We start from the raw sequence: 23,628 nt of genomic DNA, 5'->3' as shown, positions 1-23,628 counted from the left end.
CGCAGGGGATGCCCTCTTTAATGCCTTGAAATAAATGGGTGGTGGGGGAAAAGAAGCAAGGGAGGAGAGGAATATCCAGTTCTGCATTTGTCAGGGAATGAGCGAGGCTCCAAAGGAACCACAGAAGCAACTCTTTATCAGGATATGCCTTTCAGACCCTAATGCCATTGCAGGTTACAGTGGCAAGCAATGCTGGTGGTTGGCTTCCAAGACAGTGGGACAATGCATCTATTTTAGCTACCCGTTCTCTAGGAACTTTGGATGTAGCTTTGACTCTTGTACCCATTCTCTTCCCAGGCATATTTGGTGTATATATAAGGCAGAGGGCTGGCAGGGCTTCTACCGATTCCTCCGCTGGTTCCCAATATATCTTATACACTAAGTCAGTGTGAAGTCGGAGGCTTTCATGGCCAGCATCCATAGTTTCTTTGAGGGTTTTTCAGGCTATGTGGCCATGTTCTAGAAGAGTTTATTCCTGACGTTTCGCCAGCATCTGTGGCTGGCGTCTTCAGAGATGCTGGCGAAACGTCAGGAATAAACTCTTCCAGAACATGGCCACATAACCTGAAAAACCCACCAAAAAAAACCTACTATATCAATGGGTCACTTGTGCCCCTAGATATAGCCTTAATCTTAGGGAGGGAGATGGATATTCGGGGAGGTTGTTTCATTTGGGGGGTGGAAAACAAGAGGCGGAAGCAGGCTTGTTAGAAACCTCCGACCCATTTCCAGGTAAGAAAGGCCTTCCGTACGCCTTATCCTGCTCTTCTTTGACTTGGAGACAGTGTCCTCCTTTTCTTTCCAGCTGCTGGCTGTCCCTTGAAGGAGGTCTGTTGTATGCTTTTGTCGGCCCCGCTGCTGTGATCGTTCTGGTAGGTGTCCAGTGGCTCCCTTGGCCACTGATGGGCATTACCTTGCCCATTGGTTTGCTTGTGTTTTGTGGCTGAAAACCATGTCCCTTGCCCTAACATTTCAAAGGACGTGTGTCCATATGTGTGTGTGTGTGTGTGTGTGTGTGTGTTGTGTGTACCAAATGTATCACAAAAAGGACAAAAAATAACTGGGGAGAGTAACTACCAATAATATAATGACCGAAATTGCATTAGCCAAAGAATAACATGAAAGTAACTAACAATTATATACTTATATACAGACAGTAACAAACAGTATAATGCAAAAATTAATTTAACTGACCAATAGTACTTATTGGACTGTTACTAGATCAATTACTAATACCATTGAATGGAAAAAAATTGTCTACATCACACCAACTTTAAGCCTTGGGTTAAATGCTACTTTGGCGTCTTCAGGTGTCAAGCTGTAATAGTGGAATAACATACAAACCAACTTCAGAGAGAAAATATAGCATCTCAGTATCATAGGGTTTTCTTGGCAAGATTTGCTCAGAGGTGGTTTGCCATTGCCTTCCATGTTCATGCTAAAATGAGAAACCAGTGAGTCTTCAAAGTGCTGCCACATTCCTTCTTTTTATCCCCCCTCCCTGCCTCCTTTTTAAAGCTATTCCAAAGAAAGGGTCGTTCGGGTAGTATCACCCATCTTACCCAATGAATGACCTCCCTAGGAAATCTCACCCGATGCCAAGCATGCTATCCTTCCATGCTGGGCAGAGCCTTTTGTGTTTGGCCTGGCATTTCAGCCTATTTAATGACTGGTTTTAGTTTTTATTGTCTAGCTCTGCTGGGTCTCAGTGGTTTTACGGCTGCTCTTTCCGGGCTTTTATCTTTGCGTGTGCATGTTAATGCCTTCATTGTAATTTTACAAGCCGTTGTACGGCTTCCCTGGGAGTTTGAGATTGGAGGGTGACCTAGTCGTGAAATAGCCCTGTGAGTTTTGCTTGTGACAGACCCCACGCTTATCTCTTTTTTCTCCTGCATTTGCCAGGTCAACATGTTGATTGGAATCATTGTCTTCAACAAGCTGATGTCTAGGGATGGCATCTCAGATAAGTCCAAAAAGCAACGGGCTGGGTAAGTTTTCACACGGAGATACAACAGTACATGCCACACTACCAATGTGAACATACATGCTCATTTGGGGATGGAATGCATGGCAGTGCTTGCCAAGAAGTGCCTCTTCCCATTGCTTTGATGTGGATAGAGATATTCAGCACCTCCCTCTTGACCTACACCAACTTTGTGCCAGTCCACATGTCTGCAGACAGGGCACCCCCCCCCTCCATTGAATGCAAAGAAGAAATAAGGACTTACATCCCTAGCAGAGCCATCCGCCTCTTTCTCTGTCTGTCTATCTCTCTCTCTCACACACACACACCAGTAATGTCTTTACTTATACAGTGGGCCCTCCACATTCGCTGGGGTTAGGGGCACAGGATCTCCATGAAAGTAGAAAAGCCATAAATAAATAAATAAAAACCCCACAATTTATTTTACCTGCGAGAACACATCTAGGAACTTCTAGGTCCTCCAGTGCAACCCTTTGGTGAACATCAGCCAGACATTGACCATAGCATTGTGCTGGAAGATGCACAAATGCCTAGAGAAGTGTTCTCTCTAGGAATCTCTGGGTTGTCCAGCGTGACTTCTGGAAGACATTGGCCATACAGTTGTTCTGGAAGACATAGCGATTCCTAGAGAGAAGATATTGATCAAATCCGTGAATAATCAAATCCACCAAAGTCTAAGCTGCAAATGTGGAGGGCTGACTGTAATATTAGGGAAAAGAGCTGGGAGACAGGTGGATAGACCCTAAATCCCAAGAGACAAAACTGATGGTCCCTACTCTTCTCCTTTCCCAAAGGAAGCCTCCTCCTGCCTTCCTATAGGACCTAGCAAAGGGGAAGCATCCAGACATTGAACTGAAGTCCCGCCTTGCTTCTTGCTAACCATTAACAAGCTATGCTTCCTGCAACTAACCCAGCTCTCTTTCTTTCTCTGTTCTTTTTTTCAACCCACCCCCCAATTGGCTTCCAACCTGTCTTCTCCATCCCTCCTTCTTCCTGTCTGTTGTGTTGTGGGGCCTCAATGTTTCTTTGTTTCGGGCTACTTGTTTTCACCGTTGGGCCTCTTCTTTCCCTCCCCTTGGCTGGGGTGGGTTGGGGGTCTTGTGCGTTGGGGAAACGGGGTTTGCTCTCAGCTTCAAGAACCCTCCCTGTGGCAACCTGCTGTTGAAATGCACCAAGTGTGGGGTGATCTCGAGCACAGCCCTGCCTTCCGCCACTGCCAACAGCGCCATGTTAGTTTCCATTGGAGTTGATGCACACGTTGTGTTGTGTTGGCTGTCTTCCGAGCTATTCTCTCTCTCTCAAGCTCTACATCCATAATGCATATGGATGATCACTGGTCCACCCACCCTCCCCTGGTTGGCCACACCTCACAATCTCTCGCACTTAAAAAATGTTGCCTCTTCTCATGGGAATTGCTAGCGTTCGCTTAATGAGCATCCTTCCTTAGCTTGCAAAACTGGGTTGCCTTTTATTTTTGGACATAAGAAGCTGCTTTCGACTGTGGAAGGGATGACCCATATAAGGATGGTCTGCTGTAGAGCTGGGGTGGGCAAGTGGAGGCTTATGAATCACATGTAGCCCCCACAGCAAGTTTTGTGGCCCTGAGGTCAATTTTGTGCCACTGAAAGCCCTCAAACATGCTATAGCGTGTATGGAAGGGGTCACATATCTCTTGTTGCTATGGGCCCTGGGCCATTTTGTGCCTAGCGGATGCCTTAAAAATACAGGAAGGGAACTAGAAGTGATTTCCAGGTCACTTAATATATCAAAAGCTGCATCTCCTTGGCTTCATACAATCCTTTTATGATTTGTGGAACATTTAGTACAAAATCTTGATTGTTGTGTGTATGGAAGGGTTCTGTGCAAATCCTTGCATGTAGAGATCCCTGCTTCCATCCATGGCATCTCAAGCATCTCAGATTTGCAAGGCTAGGAAGGACCAGTTGTTGAGGATCCTGGTAACTTGCTTCCCCATTCAACTGGGCTGGACAACTTTTGGTAGTCAGGGGGCTCTGTTGACCCCCCACCCTGAGACTGTGCAATGTACCTCAACAGAGCCCCTTGACCCCCAATAGTTGTCCAGCTCCAATAGTTGCTCCAATCCCATCTGCTTCTTTCCTTTCCTCCTTTCATATTGCATTAGGAGATTTTGAGTTTTCTTCCTGCACACCTTAATGCATCCTTCCCCCTAACTGGAGCATTTGTGTGCCCTTTTGGCCTAATGTTGCAACATTTTCCTAATAATTACTACCCGGTCAGCCTAGCAACAATACCAGGAAAGATTTAAAAAAGATCATGAAACAGACGGTCTGTAAAAACTTAGAAGGGAATGCCATGGTCACTGAAAGTCAACATGGGCTTCTGAAAAACAAGTCATGCCAGACTAGTCTTATTTTTCTGATAGAGTCAGAAGCTTGGTAGATGAAGGGAATGCTGTGGATGTAACATATCTTGAATTCAGTAAGGCCATTGACAAGTTCCCCCATCGTATCCAATTATTATTATTATTATTATTATTATTATTATTATTATTATTGGCTAGACAATGCTATTGTTAGGTGGGTTTGTAGTTGCTTGGAATGTGGCGGAGTCTCCTTCTTTGGCGGTTCTTAAACAAAGGCTGGATGACCATTTGTCACAAGGAGTGCTTTGACTGTGTCTTCTTGCATGGCAGAAGAGGTTGGACTGGATGGATGCCCCTTGCAGTATCTTCTAGCTCTGTAGTTCTATGATTGCCCAACAAGCAAGCATTGTCACTGGTTGCACAATTGGTTGCTCTATGGTACAGTCCATATAATCCACCATAATTCAGGTGTAGCTCTGCTATGCAACCACTAACCATGATCATAGCCTACATTAGCAAAGTTGCATAATTCCGGGCCAGAAAACCATGGAGCATAGCCCAGTATAGTGCTACCATCAGGAGTGGAAGGAGAGCTTTCCGCTCCATCTTGCAGGATGTGTTTGGCACCCGTAAGGCCCTCTGGCTGTACTATCTCCGCCATCCGTGACTACTATTCTGCTCTGGATGGTGTTGCTGGGAGCATCTAGAGATGCTTTGGGGAAATGGGCAGTGAAGCAGGTGCCTACAGCTTCAGGGGCATTTAATTTTTAATGGCACTAAAAACCCTACTTGCTGAAGAAGCACTTTTCTTTTCTTTTTAGGAAAAACAAACTGATCTGATGTGTGAATTGCCAAAGATCGGAACCATTTTGGCAACACGCTGAAAGCATGTTGTAGCATTCCCTATCAACCCCAGGAGAAGAGTGTAGCGCATTACCGTTTCCTCTTGCAAATAGATAGCTAAAATAAGCACTTGGCTTGCACTCACACTGTCCCCCTTAGACAGTGGCACTGCAACCATGCTCTGGCACTGGTTCATTTTATCACGGCTTGTTCAAGAAACCTTCCTTGGTGGGTTGGGCTTTCCTGGCCGACGGATTCTATGTCAGTGAGATGATAAATCCCTCTCTTTAATGCAAAAGGATCTTGTAGCATCTTTGAGACTGACTGAAAGAAAGAAATTGGTAGCACTGTTGTAGATTAATTTAAAACCAGAATTTTAACCAGACTTAGCAGGGAGACCCCGGAACCAATTGCAAAGAAAAACATAGTTTATTTGATAGAGTAATCCCAGAAGAAATTAGATCCAAATTACTGGTACCTAGATTTCAAAGTGGACCCAATTTTTATAGTAATTTGAACAAAGAAGACTACGGCCTGTTACAGACTGCCAAAATAAAGCTGCTTCGGGTCTCTTTGGAGGTATGCTATTTAAATGACGCATGAGTCCTAAGAGTCCGGAGGTCGCGCCAAAGCCACACTCCATTCCTAAGCACTGGAGTGCAGCTTTGGTGCAGCTTCTGGATTCTTAGGATGCATGCATCATTTAAATAGCATACCTCCAAAGAGACCCGAAGCAGCTTCATTTTGGCAGTCTGTAACAGGCCTGCAAATTACATTCATTGGATATATATACATTAAACATATGCACCCCTTTTACCCCCATTGGATACCAAGAATACGTTTCTCCATCCCTCATGGGTACCCATCAATCAAACTGTTATCTATATGTTTTTCTTTTACTGTCTCCAACTGTCGTGCATTACATTCTTTTGTTTTGGATAATAGCTTAAAGGAGGAACCACTTCAGGGCCCTTGCGTTCCAGAGCCAAGGATCTGACATGACCTGAAATAGCAACCTTTGCTCTCAATACATTTCAGCACTATAATTTTCAGCTCCTGAGCAAAAGAAAAATTCCATTTCAAAACTACCCTCTGCAGCATGATGCATCTGAGGAAATAGGCTCAAGTCTACAAAAGCGCATGCTACCAACTCCTTTCTTTCAGTTAGTCTTTCTTGGTTGATGACTGTGTAAAGCGCTGTGTAAACTTACGGCGCTATATAAATAAACTAAGCCACAAGATCCCTTTGCATACTGGTTTTCCAGGCTAACATGGCTATATCTTTGAATTCAAAGCTAGAGAAGCTGTCCAAAGTGCCAAAACTATTTTCAGGATTGAGATCAGCACCGTGGATAACACTTTGAAATTCAGCCTGCAATGGCTTTGCTGCCATGTGGACAACATGGGAGCAACCAGCCACCATTGTTCCCTGCAAGAGGAGAGTCAGGTTTCTCAGTGCATGGCACATGCCAACGTCCTCAGATGAGAAAACGGGTGGAAGAAGACCAACCTTCTGACTACCTTTGGCAAATCAGCAATGGCTGTAGAGAGACACTCCACCGCCACCTTCGCTGATGCCGTTTGCGCTCATCCTCTTTCCCACCACGCTGCTTTCTCTTGCTTAAATGACTGGAAACGCTTTCTCGGTTACTGTGTGTTTCTTTTAATGAGCCTTTCACAGCCAACCATAGCGCAAGGGGGGACATTAGAATTAAAAGATAGTTAGAGCTAATTAATGTCATGCTTGAGCTAACTCCAGGCCTGCCTTTTTCCCCCCTGTGCATCTGCGCATGGGTATGGATACGGTCTTCCGTCCGTCCATCTCCTCCTCGCTCTGTGTGCCTGCAAAAGGGCAGAGCCAGAGACACAAAGAGAATCCAACATATATGGGGGGAATCAGATTCTTTCCCATAGGTATTCATAGAAAAATGAATACAGTAATGATGTCTGTATTGGCGTTTTCAGCCTCTTTATCTTTCATCCCATTCCCCGTCAAAAGTAACCAATTGAGAGGGCAGAGAAACAGAAGAATGGAGAACGTGTTCCTGCTGGTTCCTTATAATGGTCTAATAACACATTATATTACATTGGTATAAAATACCTTTCAGCTAGACTGGGAAATGGCAGGGAACCCTCCCTCCAAAATAGGCTTGACCCTTTTGTGTAGCTCTTAAAGTTTCGTCTAAAATCCAGAATGGATATGCTATCCCCCCTGACATGGAAGCCACCAGACACTTCTAGGTCTGAGGGTTTAATGGGATTAAAGGCGTTTGGTTCCTGCTTGAGAATTTCTCCATTCAAGACCCTCAGAATCCACCCAAATTTGAGACAAGGTCTGCTTTCAAGCCAGGATTCAAACCTGGCACTTAAGATAGAAGAAAATGAGGATGTGCCGAGTGCTTTCTTCGGATGATTTGAGAGTGCTTCCATGTTTTCTGGGGTGTTTTGAGTCCCAACCCCTCTCTTGAAATTAGAGATGGAAAGAATATTTGAAAATATTAAAAAAAAACAACACAACAACGTTGAAATGTCTTTCTCAGGTATCAGAAAACCTTGGACTGGACTGATGAGAATCTTCACAGTTTGCGGGTCCTTCTGTACAAAACTTGCATGTATTCTTTTGCACCCTTTCTGTGCGGTAAAGAGCGTTTTCTGCAGAGAAAATGGTGTTCCTGTGCAGAAAAGGCCGTTTCTCCTTCAGAAAAGGCTGTTCTATGCCCATAAAGCCTGTGGATTTTGCCCAGAATAGGTCTCCAATGCCAGCATTTTCATCGTGTGCAACATTTTCTCAAGAGAACCATTTTTCTCTGCAGAAAATGCTGTTTCCTGGGCAAAAATGAATGAATAAATGTCCAAATAGTATTTGAAAATTGCACAGTTTTTCAAGACTTTTTTTGCAGCAGCCAAAATTACTTGTTGCTTCCTTCAAGACTGAAAGGAGTTTTGGAGGAGAGGATGTCATAATGATCTTTCTCCTTGATCTGCTCACCTTGTGCTGTTTGTTAAACTCGTCCTCCTTCGCCAGCTCTGCTTGCCATCACCACTAGCCATCCCAGATCCTTTGGTCACCAACCCATCAGCCACAAAGGGCTTGTAGGGGGCAGCATGGGGTTAGACCGGCCTTGTGTGCATTTTCCACCTCTTCCGAAACCCTTTCTCCTCTGTGATTGGCCCCTGCGCCTGTCTCTCTCACCTTCTCCCTTCCCAGGGCATCGCTGTGGAGCTCCTGTGTGGTCCTCCCCCTCCTGGCACTCACCTGGATGTCGGCCGTACTCGCCATGACCGACCGGCGCTCCATCCTCTTCCAGGTCCTCTTTGCTGTCTTCAATTCCATCCAGGGCTTTGTCATCATCACTGTCCATTGCTTTTTGCGGAGAGAGGTGAGTGGGCCTCAGACACTGTCCAATAGCTGTAATCCTGACGGGGTTCTTTTTCTTTAAAAATCATTTGGATGTGTGCTAATCAGTTGGCAGCCCCAGTTCTTGGGTTGCATTGCAAGCAGAAGTGGGAATTATGAAATCCTCCAGACGGTTTGGGCTGCAATTTAGCTACAATAATCCATACATTGATAACTGTGGTCCAAAACACACTGCAGAAATCATCCAATTTGATACAGCTTTAACTACCCTAGGTCAATGCTTGGGAATTCTGGGAAGGGTAATTTTGTGAGACTTCTCAGAGAGTCCTGATGCCACAATAAAGTACAATTCCCAAGATGACCTATGGCTCTATATGTATTGCACACCAATGTGCAATGGGACACTCTTTGAGGTGCAAGACACCAGCAAGATTCCCTAGCACTAAGCCACAACAGTTAAAGCGGTCCTAAACTGGATTATTTCTGCAGTGTGTTTTAGACCATGGATAGAGGGAGGGATATAAATAGTTTAAAAAATAAATAAATAATGCCTAGCCTTCTGCTTGGGACTTGTAAATGGCCTTGCATGTACCCAAGATCAAACTGAGTACTTTTACAACATCCTTATTTGCCTAGGGGCTGTTGTAGCCTTACAGTATATGGGCTTCCATTGTACAATGGTAGAATGACTGGTGCCCTATGGTGCTAAATGTATTTCACACCAATGTGCAATGAGACACTCTCTGATGTGCATCCAGACACCAGCTAGAAAGTGTTAGAGCCCAACAGGAGTGCTTGTTGCTCATCAGGAAGCCTTGATAGACATTGTAAGTGCCCAATGAGCATCAGAAGTGCCCGACGCACATGCCTGGGTGTGCATCGTCACGGTTCACTAATAAGTTTCCTAGCATTTCTGCAAAAACAATTACAGATTTGTAAAGCTATAGAGTCTAGACTGTAACATACTGCATATACTCATGTATAAGTCTAGAATTTAGGTTGAAAACTTGACCCATGGATAAGTCAGCTTATCCATGGGTCAATGTAAGTTCTGTACTTTAACTCAATCTCTTTATCTCTCTCTATATATATATATATACACACCATCCCTTAGTGAAAGGCAAGAGTTTAGTTTGCCCTGGAAGCACTGACCTCCTTCTACTCTCTCATCCATTCAGCCTTGAGTATGAGCACAAATAGTTATGCCTGCTGGAATTTTTTAAGTCCTTTGGCATTGTTTTCCTTTGCTTTGTCCTTCATTACATGGCCCTGTGTTTTACCCTTGGCTTAATTATGGGTCATATAAAAATCCATAATTTGGGAGCCAAAACCTGCCCTCGATTTATACATGAGGTCGACTTATAGTCGAGTAAATACGATAGCTCTTCGGACCCAAATAAATTCCCTATCATGGGTCGGGCTAATGGGCGTTGCAGTCTGTAAACACTTGAGGAACAACACTATCCCCAACATACACAGTTTAAAGCCTTTCAGTCCCAAGTTGTTTAAGGAAGGATTTGCCTCTCGAAGCTGCTACCACTTTCTCAAGTTCTAAATCAATCTAATGAATGTTTGCCTGGTCCAGGGATGGAGATTTGTCTCCGGTTCCTTCCCTCTACCTGGAGACAACCTTCTCCTTCTCCCCATTCATCCATCTCCTGCTCCAAAGGCTGGAGTTCCCCCGCCCCCACAGCCTTTAAATGCCCCCATTTATCTTCATGCGATGGGCGGCCAGCGACTGTTCCATAAACATAAAACACAGGCGCATGGAAGTGGCGCATGCAGGGCATGTTGCTGCCAGCTGCTGCCCACATCCCTCACTTGCCTGTCAGGAGGAAGGAGCCGATAATGGCCGTGTCCTTGCAGCAAAAGCGGCAGCTTAGAGACATTAACGCTGACGTTAGGGTGCTAAGAAGGTCGTCTGGAACGGCTGGCGTGTTTTGGGCACACCGGCGGAGGCAGCGCCAGCATGTTTACAGGCTAATAAACCAAAGTTTCAGGGACCTGGATAGGTGGGTGCATGGGGGAGATATCACACCAGCTCATAATAAATACTCTCAAGGCAACAGTAAGACAGGAGTGGGAAATGTGTGGCTTTGGAGCACAGATTTCCCCACCACCACCACCACACTTCCCTCTTCATGCTCCCCACAGCTTCTTGCCATCCCATGGCCTCTTAATGTTACACTAGAGGTGCCTTGACTGTACTATAATGTTACTTGGTCACACATCTCCCAGTTTTCATCTGAAATGTTGGAGGGTATCCTGTCCCAAACCTGCTTCAATTTCCTGCATGCCCCCCAAATTTGTATTTCGGCAGAGCGCCCCCCTCCCCCATTGCTGCTTCATTACACATTCCCCTGTTTCTGTTTTCATAGAATCATAGAGCTGGAAGGTACCACAAGGGCCATGAATCCAACCCCTTTCCATGTATAAACATACAGCTGAAGTATTTTTGAGAGATGGTCATCCAACCACTGTTTAAAGTTTTGATAATTGCGGTTGGACTTAGCCTCAGGACAGTCAGTGTCTGCTTCTGCTTCTGCAGAAAGCCAGTGGCCTGTGTCCTATTCTTAAGTCTCAACCAAGAAAGACTCTAAAAACCAATGGGATTTACCTATATACATTGCAGAGTGACAAATCCATAGGCTGGAGCTACAGCACTTAGAGCGGTGTCAAACTGCATTATTTCTGCAGTGTAGATGCACCCCAAGTCTATACTAGTTGGGACCAGTATGTTTTCCATTGGCTTTGTAGGCACTGAAAATATCTCTCCCTACACATGTACTTGGTGCTTGTTTAGGAAGAGCATCAAATTTCCATCCCACTTGGCAAAGAACTGTGCTGAGACACAGATAGAACCTGATCTACTCTAATAGAAAATGTGTATTAGCAAGGGAGTAGTAGAACAGAGTCTGACTGCGAGCACATGAACTGTTTGCCTTTCCAAGGTCCAAGATGTGGTGAAATGCCAGATTGGAGTGTGCAAGAGTGATGAAAATGAGAACTCGCCCGACTCGTGCAAGAATGGGCAGGTCCAGATCATGGTGAGTGAGTGTGGGGCCCATGCCATGGCTAGTGGTGGTCTTGAGGAGGGCTGTTGGCAGCAGGTTGCGTAGCTCAATCAGTTGGAACATCATACGGTTTGATGGTTGGGTTGAGCCATGCCATTTCCATCCCATGTAGATCAGCCTCCACAAGCTTGTTTTGGCTCTATTGCTGAGATACAGAAAGAGTCTGGTTGCATCATGTATGCCATCTTGAACATTTGGAGGCTACCTAGTAATAAGTATTTAAGCCCCATTGAAATTGCTAGACCCCACCCAAGTACTTAACATCCATTGAAGGGATTTAACTCGTATAACTGCTCACGGATCAAATTCCTGTGCATGCATACATAGGTAGAATTACTTACCCATCCAGTGTAATATTTGCCATTTTGGAAGGCACCCAAAATAGATGAGCTGTACAACTGGACTCCATTTGCTACCCATGATGCATTCATTTCTCCACTCCCATCTTCTCTTTCTCTTTCTCTCTCTTTCATTTGTCCTTCCCTCTTTCTTTGCTCTCTGTCTTTCTCCCCCTCTTTCTGTGTTTTTATAGACAGACTTTGAAAAGGATGTTGACCTGGCGTGTCAGACAGGTGAGTGAGACCCTCCGGCAGAAGGAGGTTTGGCCAGGGGAAGGAACCAGTCAAAGGACTTCTGCGGGACATAGCAAGCCCCAAGTTGCCATGGAAGACAGAAATAAGGAGCATAGTTTGCGGGTACACATACTACCATGCCCAGATACAGCCCTTGAGAACATCATGTGTAGGATCAGATTGCACATCAGAGAGGCTATTTGTGCTCCACAAGCCTGATCCAAGAACTTGGCCATTAGGGTTGTAAGCATGAATACAGGGCTTCTGCAGCTTTCATCATTCACTGACAGATTCTGGATCAGGAGGAGACTTCATGAAGTCCTGTATGGTGGAACTATAGCATGTCCCTCACCCCCCCACCACCACATTTTAGCTTCTAGATCTCCCTCAAAAAACAACCATTTTCGGGGTGATCGAGAGAGCCAGAAAAGTGCCCAACTCTATTCCTGTAGCATCTGTGATTTTCAAATTTTGGTCTTCTCAAAGTTTTGGACTTCAGCTCCAGGAATCCCTAATCCTTGGTCAAGGCTGCATGGGGTTTCTTGGCACTGAAGTCCAAAACATGTGGTGGACCAAAACTGGGGGATCATTATGTGTGGCTGGATGTACAGCAGTAATGTCCTTTCTGTAGTGTGCATCCAGCTACATGGACAATTAAACCAACAGGAGCCACATCTCATATTCCGCCCAGAAGACACATTGACCATTATCTCCAGCTATGGCAATCTGAACCAAAGCGACCTGTTCCACTGTCCCTCACAACCCATGAAAGATTGAGATGGACTGGAGAGGTTCTTCTTCCCTCTTCTTGTGTCCTCCTCATCCCCAAAGCGAGGCATTCCCAAAGAGTGAGGCACTCTCCTTGTATGTCCTTGGCTACCTGTTCTGTTATGACTGCCCTCTTCCTTCCCAGTCCTTTTCAAGGAGGTCAACACTTGCAACCCAGCCACCATCACGAGCACCTTGTCGCGCATCTCCCTGGATGGGGACGAGGATCCAAAGCTCAACACCAACTCCGAAAGTGGCCTGGGTTTCTCCACTCTCCCTGGGAACATCCCGCCCGCTTCAATCTTGGTCCAGGTGCCCAAAATGACACACAACGTCATGAAAGGGATGAACGAGCTCAACGACCCACCCGTCAAGAAGGACGTCAACCTTGATGCAGCCCGAGGACCACTCTACCTTTGTGGCGATAGCAACCTGCGGCAACTGGACTATGCCTGGCTGCAACCCCAGGAGGCTGCCATCGAGGGCAACTATATGGTGCTGCCACGGCGGACAGTGAGCCTTAAGCCCTTTGCCAGGGAAGAGGGCAAACTGAACATCAAGCTGGAGGAAGCGCCAGGCCTGGCTAAGGGACGCCACACCATAGAGGCCAACACCTACCCCAGCTTTGCCTCAGTGGACCACATCAACGTCAACTTGAACCAGCCCTATGGGACGGTCAAGCATCCTTATGGCCTCCAGTTTAAGCAGCATCCCACCGTGCGTCAGATCCTGGCCTCAGAGCTGTCGGAGCGCAGTCGCACCATGCCGCGCACTGTGCCCGGCTCCTCCATGAAGGTGGGCTCCCTGGAGGTAAGAGCCTTCCCCTTAAAATGTGTGTTTTCTGTGTTTAAAGAAATGTAATGTATGAAACATGACTCTGTGTGTGTGTGTGTGTTTTAATCAGCACTGCAGAAATAATACAGTTTGACACCGCTTCATCTGCCGTGGCTTAGTTTTGGGATTTGCAATTTGTTGTAGCACTAAAACTCTCTCACCGAGAAACTAAATATCTCACAAAACAAGGACTCTGATGAAAACTGAGATCTTTGTGGGGGATAGTGGAGCATTGTATGGATGAGACAACAGAATTTTTGTGTGTTTTTGTGCGTTTAGGGGACTTTGTGCATGGTTTTGGAGCCAAAATTGTCCACTGCCCCAATTGCACCAATGTTATTTTTAAAATGTGTTTTGAGGTGCTTTGGGGGGACAGGCAGTTGGCTGAAAATTGGGGTCCACATGTGGCCCACAATTGTCATTTTCCCCTTTTTCTCCAAGAAGCATTGGAATTGTGGTTTGACAAAGGTGCTGCGAATGCTGTTAGGCATCCTTGTGTATGTGCCTTCAAGTTGCTTGTCGACGTATGGCAACCCCATTAATTTCATAGGGTTTTCTTATTTAAGGAATACTCAGAGGTGGTTTTGCCAGTTCCTTCCCCTGAAATATGACCTACAGTGTCTGGTATTTGTTTGTAGTCTCCCATCCAAGTACTAACCAGGGCTGACCCCACTTAGCTTCTAAGACAGCATCTTGTGCCTTTAGGGTATCTTTGTCAACCTCTTGTACAAATGCACTACCCAGGATTCAGCAGTTAACTACTGAACCAGTTAAAGGTGGAAGCCTACTAAACTGTGTAGGTGAAAAGTAACAGATTATGCACTGAGAGCCAACATAGCATAGTGGTTTGAGCATTGGACTACGACTCTGGAGACCAGCGTTAAATTCCCAGCTTGGCCACGAAACCCACTGGGTGACCTTGGGTAGGTCACACTCTCTCAGTCTCAAGGGAAAGCAATGGTAAACCTCCTCTGAACAAACCTTGCCAAGAAAACCCCACAATCGTTTTGCCTTAGGGTCCCCATAAGCCGGAAATGACTTGAAGGCACACAACAACAACAACAACAACAAAATGCGCTAAGTAGCCAGGATTGAGACTGAAGAGTAAGAATGCAACAAATATCCTTTCTACAGTGGAGCATAGCTCCTGTTCAACAGCTTTTGGACTATGCCTAGGAGATGATCCAGTCCAGCAATCCTTTCTAAACCCCAGGGAAATTTCTGATTCTCAACCCTGGCTTGAGAAAGCTGGAAGGAAATCAGATGTTGGGTTTTTTCTCCCCTTTCCCAGTCCTTCGCTCATCTCCCTACATTTGTTCCACTTTCTCTTGTGCCTCCTCATTTGCAAAAGAGCTGCCCAGCTTTGCATTGTGTAGCCAGAGCAGCTCCTTTTGTGTTGCCGCTCCTCAAGTGCAGATTTCCAAAGGAGAAAGAAGTCACTCCAGACAAAGCCAGCAATGAGGACGACTGTCCAGTTAATTCAATGCTTCGCAGGACACATACATAAGCCCTGCAAAACAGTGGCTTTGGGTTCTCTTCAGAGATGGAAAAAGAAAGCATGGAGTGTGTATTGGGGGCTGTAAATAAATTTGCAACTCTGGGTTGCAAACAAAGGCAGGAGCATTGTTGGCAACTTACGCTTGTGTAACCAACTTACACAAGGCCTTGGACTTGTTACTGGTTTGCACAACCTCCTTGAAAGATGCATGGGAATAGCTCCATCTTCCTCTCCCCAATGGTCTGGATTCCTTGGTAGCCTTGAAATCACATGGAGTTATACTAGTGTAGCATCTGTGAAAGGCAAAACTATACTCTGTCCTGGAAGCATTAAACCCACTCCACTATCTCATCCATCCCACCTTTCATGTGAACAAAACCAGATATTCCTGATGAAATTTTGTAAGTTTTTTTGGCATCATTTTCCTTTGCTTCATCCCTTAAATCCTTTATTTCATGCCCCTAAGTTTTACTCTCGACCTATCCGTGGGTTGTACCACAATCCCTAATATTGGCCCCCAAATCTGCCCTCGACTTATACATGAAGTTGATTTACAGTCAAGAGTATACAGTTGGTTTCTTAAAAAGCAATGTTAAAATAGAACTGAACTGTCTGCAACACTATAAAACAGTGTGAAATGTCCAATTACAAGGGCATCTATGCTGTAGAAATAATGCAGTTGGACACCAATTGTGCCGTAGCTCCATCTTCTAGAACCCTGGAGTTTCCAGTTTTACAAGGTCTTTAGCCTTCTCCGCCAAGGAGTGCTGATGCGAAACTACACAAAACTCCAAATCCCAGGATTACAGAGGATGGAGCCCTGGCAATTTAACTGCATTATTTCGTCAATGTAGGTGGACCCTGTGGCATTTATGCTTGGTTGCCCACTTCTTTATGGATGGTCCACCTTCTGGCATTTACGCTCGGTGGTCCACCTTCATGCTTCTGCTTCCCAGGATCTCCACATATTGTCCAAAGAAATACCTCCATAATTTCTGGACAAACCAGTTAAAAATATATATCCCCAAACCAACACTTCTTCTGTTTCTTTTGTGCTGTTCCTGCTTCACGTCTGCCTCCTTAGAGGAAAAGACTACGGTACTCTGACCTGGATTTTGAGGTAAGATCCTGCTTGGTCCCATTCCCCCGTCGGCTATAACAAAAATGATGTTCTTTGGCATCTCTTTGGCAAGAGATTGCTTTCTTCATGTCCTGCCCAGCAGGAACAGATGTGATACACATCTCTCTGGGTTTCAGCTGATCTGCACTGCAGATCTCAGTTGGATTAAGAATAATTCCCTCTTTCCTCATCTTCCCAAAAATGTGGGAACTGTAAATGTGAGCAAGTGAGAACTGTCTATTATCTTCACCTGATTTTAAAACAAAAATCCTAGGATATGGGGAGCCTCCAGAGATCCAGCCCTTCCCTCCCTCTGATCCTGGGTGCATCTATACTGTAGAAATAATGCAGTTTGGCACCACTTTAAGAGCTGTAGCTCCATCTTATGGAATCATGGAAATTGTTGTTTTGCAACGTGTTCCGCCTTCTCCGCCAAAGAGTGCTAGTGCCTCACCAAACTAGAAATCCCACAATACTGTCGGATGGAGCCATGGCAGTGGAAGTGGTGTCAAAATGTATTGTTTGCATTTATTTATTATTTATTTGTGGGATTTATATCTTGCCTTTCTCCCACAATGGCATTCAAGGCAGCTTACAATCATTTAAAAAGGTAAAATGGAAACGTTAATGACAAAAGAGGCTCTCTAGGAATCTCTAGATCCTCCAGCGCAAATCTGTGGTTAGCTTCCATCAGAAGGTCACCAAAGAATCACACTGGAGGACCTTCAAATGCCTAGAGAATTGTTTCCCTTAGGAATCTCCAGACCCTCCAGCACAAATCTATGGCCCACTTCCATTAGAGGTTGACCACAGAATCACACTGGAGGACCTACAAATGCCTAGAGAACTGTTCTCTCTAGGAAACTCTAGGTCCTTCAGCACAAATCTATGGTCAACTTTTGCTATGGTCAACTTTTGCCAGAGGTTGACCATAGAACCACACTGGAGGACCTACAGATGCCTAGAGAACTGTTCTCTCTAAGAAACTCTAGTTCCTCCAGTGCAAATCTATGGTCAACATCTGGCAGAGGTTGACCATAGAGACACACTGGAGGACCCACAAATGCCTAGAGTAGTGTTCTCTCAAGGAAACTCTAGTTCCTCCAGCACAAATCTATGGTCAACTTTTGCCAGAGGTTGACCATAGAACCATACTAGAGGACCTACAAATGCCTAGAGAACTGTTCTCTCTAGGAAACTCTAGTTCCTACAATGCTAATCTGTGGTCAACATCTGGCAGAGGTTGACCATAGAGTCACACTGGAGGACCGACAAATGCCTAGAGCAGTGTTCTGTCTAGGAATCTCTAGGTCCTCCAGCATGACTCTATGGCCACCTTTCTGCAGACATTGACCCTGAAATCATGCTGGAGGACCTAGAAATTCCTAAAGAGAACATATTAACCAAATCTGTGAATCATCAAATCTGCAAAAGACTAAAGCAGCAAACATGGAGGGACGATTGCGTAGCGTTCTCTCCTCCACTTCTGAAATAAAATCCATTTTGTTCATTTCATCTCCCAGCCCTTCCTCCTGGCTCTGAGATTTCACCATAACCAGATGACGTAGGGCCCTGGGTTTTATAATGGGCAATAAAGGATGTTAGCAGTTGATTAAAATGCTGGAGCCGGGGATGAGAGTATTTTAACTGGGTTTATGGGGGAAGTGGTAATATCCCTCCAGGTATCAGGAAACATTTGATAGTGGGAAGCAGTTCCAATGGGCCTTAAAGGCTCATCATCAGTCAATTTCGCCCCGTAAATGTTGACCTGACAAAATCTCTTATCAGTAGAACAACCGGCCAGAAGAAGAAGGAAATAATCCAGATTGCCTTGCTCCCTTGTAGATGTCTAGCAGAGGGAAGAGGTGGGCGATCTCTTTTCAGGGCTCCAAAGACTACATCTAGGCTCATTTTGTTGTGTGTTCTTCACAACCGCGAGGTTGTTTCAATCTGCATTTTTAATTTAATTATGCTCGGAGCCGGCTGCCATTGTTTCTTCGTTCCTACCTGATTTTTATTGTGATAGTTTGTTGCTTTTGGAATTAGTTATCCTTTATTGAAGACTTTTAGTACTGTACCACTGTTGCCTGGGGGCATCTTTTATGACATATTTGTTTATTTGAAGTATTTCTGAAACACACAGAAACACACCACTCTTTTCATCTAGAAAGACTCCAAGTACAACTTGGGCTGCTGCCATGTTGCAGAATTAAGGCAATTTGGCACCTCTTTAATTGTCCTAGCTCCATCCTAGGGGATTCTGGGATTTGTAGTTTGGTGGGCCACCACCAGCGCTCTCTGACAGAGAAGGCTAAATAGCTTGGAAAAACTACAAATCCCTGAATTCCATAGCATTGAGTCTTGGCAGTTAAAGTGGTGTCAAATTGTGTTAATTCTGCAGTGTAGATGAATCCTTGGAGAATTCAAGGGGAAAGCGCAATCCATGAACTCCACAGTGGCTACCAGAAGACCATTTCTCTGCCTCTCAAGCTCCCCGTAGAGACTCTGAAAGACCCCAAATGCACCCCAAATTGTAAAAATAGACTGGAAAATGGCCAACAACCCCCCCAAAAAACTCTCTCACCAAAAGAATTAAAATAAAACCCTATAGTAGTGCAACAAAAACCAGCAACACATTTCCTGGAACCAGAAGTTATAGGACATCACTTCTGGTCAAGTCTCTTCCAGTTGCCCATCTTTGTTCTAGACCAAGAATCCATGTCCTCAGGCTTATAGCCTTAAAAAAAATCCATATGATAGAGAAGATATGATAGAGAAGGAAAGAAGGAATGGGCAAGGGCAAAAGAAAAACAAGCAAACTTATATTTGTAGTGTGATATAGTGGACCATCTGAAATGGAAAGGAATTCATGGAGAGAGGGATGGATGATGAAATGGTCTACCTTCCTTTCTCTCTCTCTCTCTCTCTCTCTCTGCATTGCAGAAATAATGCAGTTTGACCCCACTTTGACTGTCATGGTTCAGTGCTATGGAATATTGGGATTTGTAGTTTTGTGAGATATGTGGCCTTATTCCCATACATATGCAAGCAAGGAGGTGGAAGACCAGAGTGGTCTGCTCAGTGCATGGCTGGGATGATATTTAAGATAGGTAGGGAGAAGGGATCCCAGGACTGAATGGATGGAAGGTTATGGGATTCAATGCCTGAGATGGACTCCTGACCTTTTCCTTTCTCTTTCATCTCTCTGCTGTGTCTTGTCTCCTGGGAATTATGGCTTTCGACATCTGCAGAAAGTTATGCACACACGAAAGCGCCACTCAGAACTCTACCATGAACTGAATCAGAAATTCCACACGTTGGATCGGTATCGAGCTCCGGCTACCAATGCTGCAAAGGTAAAAGTGGGGAAGAAAGCGAGAGAACGAAAGCCCTTGGCAGTAAAATAAAGTCATATGGGTAGTTGTAATGCTAAACCAGTTATGATAACTACGACAACAATTTCTGCTTCCACTCCTCTTCCTCCTCCTCTTCTTCCTCCTCTTCTTGTTCTTCTGCTTCCTTATCATCTTCTCTTTCCTCCTGATCCTCCTTCTTTACCACCTCCACTTTCTCCTCCTTTGCTTCTTCTCTTTCATCTTCTGTTTCTTCTTAGTCTACTCCTCCTTTCCTCTTCCTCAATTCCTCTTATGGATTGATAAACCATAAGCTTTAGCTAACCCCAGTTAGTTGATAAACCATAGTTTTAACTAATCATAGTCTGGTGAATTGCAAATGTGGCAATAAACTGTGGTTAGCGTCAGAGAGGTACACAAGAAAGTGACACAGACCACATATAGGCTGTATTGGTCACACCTGGAGTAAAGATTGTACATTTTCCACCAAGGAATGGTGAATATTATGACCAGATTGAGCTGGAGCAGGGAGAGGGGTTGGAGATGTACTCCCAACTTGGAATACAAATTCAATCAATGAATTGTTCAATCAATCAGTCTATCTATCAACTAAACAATCACTCTCCTGTGGTCATTAATTGTTGCTCTTCTTGCACAGAGAGAGAAGCGATGGAGTGTCTCTTCAGGGAGTGGCGAAAAGAATATGACTGGGGTAAGTGGTCTTTCATGCTCAGAGAGAGGCATACTGGGAGAGTTTTGCACTATTGGACTTCATGATTGTCTACTAGAATCATAGCACTATAATTCAGCTTTGACCCGCTTAGTTCTGTCCTATGAATCCTGGAAATGGTAGCTAAGGGTGCCTCAGCACTGTAGAAGCAATGCAGTTTGACCCCACTTTAAGTGTCATGGCTCCATCCTACAGAATCCTGGGGTTTGTAGTTTGTGAGGCACTAGCACTCTTTGGCAGAGATGGCTCAAGACCTTTTAAAACTACCGATCCCAGGATTTCATAGAATGGAGCTTCAGCGCTTAAAGTGGGGTCAAACTGCATTATCTCTACAGTGTAGATCAGTGGTTCTCAACCTTCCTAATGCCACGACCCTTTAATACAGTCCCTCATGTTGTGGTGACCCCCTATCACTATAAAATTGTGGTGTCTCAGTTCCTAAGACCATCAGAAATATGTGTTTTCCAATGGCCATAGGCAACCCCTGTGAAAGGATTGTTCGACCCCCAAAGGGGCCGTGACCCACAGGTTGAGAACTGCTGATGTAGATAAATCCCTAGTGAGGTCTTAGGATGCTCTGGCTGAATGCCCATCCATTAGCTATCCATCTCAGGGCTCCATAGGATGGAGCCTTGGCCATTAAAGTAGAATAATAATGTTATAACACTCTAATATGAATGGGCCCTTGGTATCCTACAATACTGCAGAATTCCAGCCAGAATTTTCCGAATGCTAACTGGAAACTCTTGGGAGCCAACCTGGGAATTTATGAAGGCGAATGCACGGTCTAATGTTGAGTTGCATCCCTTTCTGGGTCCTCCCTTTGGGATGGCATCCCCAGCCTGTTCTTTCAAGGGTTCCTTCCTTGTCCTGAGTCTTTTTCGGTCTCCTCTTCTCCCCAACCAGGAGGTTACCAGCCCAGAGAGCCGACAGCAAAAGCAAAAGTCTTGGAGCACCTTCAAGGCCATGACGCTGAGCTCCCTGCCTTCCAAGCACCGGGAGAAGCTGGAGCTGCACTCCGCCGACTGGGAGAAGCATTGCATGAGCCTGGACCTCTCGGAGGGGGACTTCCAGACGGAAGTGTGAGCCTCGCGGACTCTTGTGATTTAGCAATCTATAAATATATATAAATATATATATATTTTCACACTGACACTTTGAAAAAAGAAACAAAACAAGATTTTAAAAAAAGAGGAAAAAAAGGTGGGGGAAAGGACCGTTACTGCTTCCCCTTCCGGCAGTTTCCTTGGTGTTTTTTGCAGAAACGTCGGCCTCTCGTGAGATAGTCCTGCAGGAGGAACGGAAGATGCAGCGGGGAGATGCTCTGACCCTTCTCCGGTTGTCACATAGTAGACACACAGACACACCAGACACCTGCCTCACACGAAGGAGATGCCTTTGTTTCCCCCTTTCCAAGCATCACTCCCCAGTTTTCCTGCAGCGGTTTGCCTCTGGGACATGAAAGCGGGCGCAGGATCGTGGACGTTGCTCTCGAAATATTTCCACCGACAGGACTTAACAGGAAGGGTTTTCCCTTCTCGGGGAGAGAAGAACCCATCCAAACTCTCTCTCGTGTGCTCTCTCTCGCTCTCTCTTTTTTCTATCTGGATCTTTCCTCAAGCCATGCACTGTGTGCCATGGCCAAGGGTCTGAGGTCAAAGTTGGCACCCTGCGTCTCCCCCTCTTGGCACCATCTCCAGATCTTTCTGCCTGGGCAATCAGGGAGAACACCTTGATAGGTCACCATTACCATCACCATCACCACCACCCTGCCATCCCACACAAAAGACCCCACTGAAAGACTCAAATCCTGTCTTTCTTACCCACCCACCCACCCCCATTTTCTCTTTATCCCAGGCTGGGCGGGTGCTGTGTTTGTTGGAAATAAAATGGAAAAAAAATCACCCGGTTGACTTTTTCTACCATCTGATTCTCTGTTTTATTCTTCTGTGGGTCATAATAATAATGATAATGATAATAATAAATGTTTATTTATATGCTGCCTCTCCCACAGAATCAAGGCAGCTTACGATGTCAAATAAAATACGAGACTACATGAGAACGAGACGACATGTGAAAGGGATCTAGGAATCCAAGTAGACCACAAGTTGAACATGAGTCAACAGTGTGATGCGGCAGCTAAAAAGGCCAATGCAATTGTATCCTGCATCAATAGAAGTATAGTCTCTGGATCAAGGGAAGTAATAGTGTCTGGAGAAGAGAAGGTTAAGAGGTGATACGATAGCCCTGTTTAAATATTTGATGGTGTGTCATATTGAGGAGGGAGCAAGCTTGGTTTCTGCTGCTCCAGAGAATAGGACCCAGAACAATGGATGCAGCTACAGGAAGAGAAATTCCACCTCAACTTTAGGAGGAACTTCCTGGCAGTAAGAGCTCTTTGATAGTGGAAGACACTCCTTTGGAAGATGGTGATTCTCCTTCTTTGGAGATTTTTAAATAGAGGCTGTATGGCCATCTGTCGGGGATGCTTTGATTGTGAGTTCCTGCATGGCAGGGGATTGGACTGGATATCCCTTGTGGTCTCTTCCAAATCTACGGTTCTATGATTCTACAATATAAAACACACATATATTAAAATACATTCCATCAATTCCCTCCCCCCCCCCCACTATACTATAATAAAATAACATGAACAATTAAAACAATTAAAACAAATAAACATCAACCAGTCAGAGAGAAGGGGATGGGCAATTTGGGTGTTTGGGTGTTTTCTGTCCAAGTAGTTAATAAAACCAGTGGGGAATGGCATGGCGGGATGGGGAGAAGAGAGATGTTGGCTGTGCCCCTTGAGCCTGAGTCACCTTGTTAGGATGGATGGAGAACAGCCACGTCGATTGGGCTCCTTGGCAGAGTGGCCCTGCCAAATCCAGCTGTTGGCAGCCGGCTGTTCCTGCGCAAAACAAAAGAGGGGTGACAAGAGTGACAATTATTGATCTTGTTCTCTATGCAAGGGAGAGGAGATGGAAGACGGAGGAGGCCAGGGCTATAACTGCATTCCAAGCCAGAGGCAATTTTGGGTCTGTTGGAGTTCCCAGCTAGGAACAATATATGATTTGTATTTTTCTGTTATAAGAATGGCACAGCCCTTGACGCTAAGGATGGAAACAATGGCCGGTGTCCGACATCAGC

The 23,628-nt window shown here is 45.2% G+C and overlaps 1 protein-coding gene across 1 annotated transcript in view; it reads left to right on the top strand.

Moving 5' to 3' along the window:
- Positions 1 to 22,383, top strand: part of ADGRB2 (adhesion G protein-coupled receptor B2) — a 124,585-nt gene extending 102,202 nt beyond the window's left edge. The window contains 10 exon segments of the mRNA XM_042440705.1: positions 806 to 872; positions 1,903 to 1,988; positions 8,380 to 8,551; positions 11,481 to 11,576; positions 12,136 to 12,175; positions 13,089 to 13,753; positions 16,360 to 16,395; positions 19,647 to 19,751; positions 20,407 to 20,460; positions 21,385 to 22,383. Coding sequence (XP_042296639.1) covers positions 806 to 872; positions 1,903 to 1,988; positions 8,380 to 8,551; positions 11,481 to 11,576; positions 12,136 to 12,175; positions 13,089 to 13,753; positions 16,360 to 16,395; positions 19,647 to 19,751; positions 20,407 to 20,460; positions 21,385 to 21,564 — 1,501 coding nt within the window. The 3' untranslated portion in view covers positions 21,565 to 22,383.
- Positions 22,384 to 23,628: the final 1,245 nt, after the last annotated feature.

The sequence above is a fragment of the Sceloporus undulatus genome, chromosome 9 (genome assembly GCF_019175285.1).
Source record: "Sceloporus undulatus isolate JIND9_A2432 ecotype Alabama chromosome 9, SceUnd_v1.1, whole genome shotgun sequence".
NCBI lineage: Eukaryota > Metazoa > Chordata > Lepidosauria > Squamata > Phrynosomatidae > Sceloporus > Sceloporus undulatus.
The sequence above is the reverse complement of the archived record's forward strand: the minus strand, read 5'-3'. Positions and strand labels throughout refer to the sequence as shown.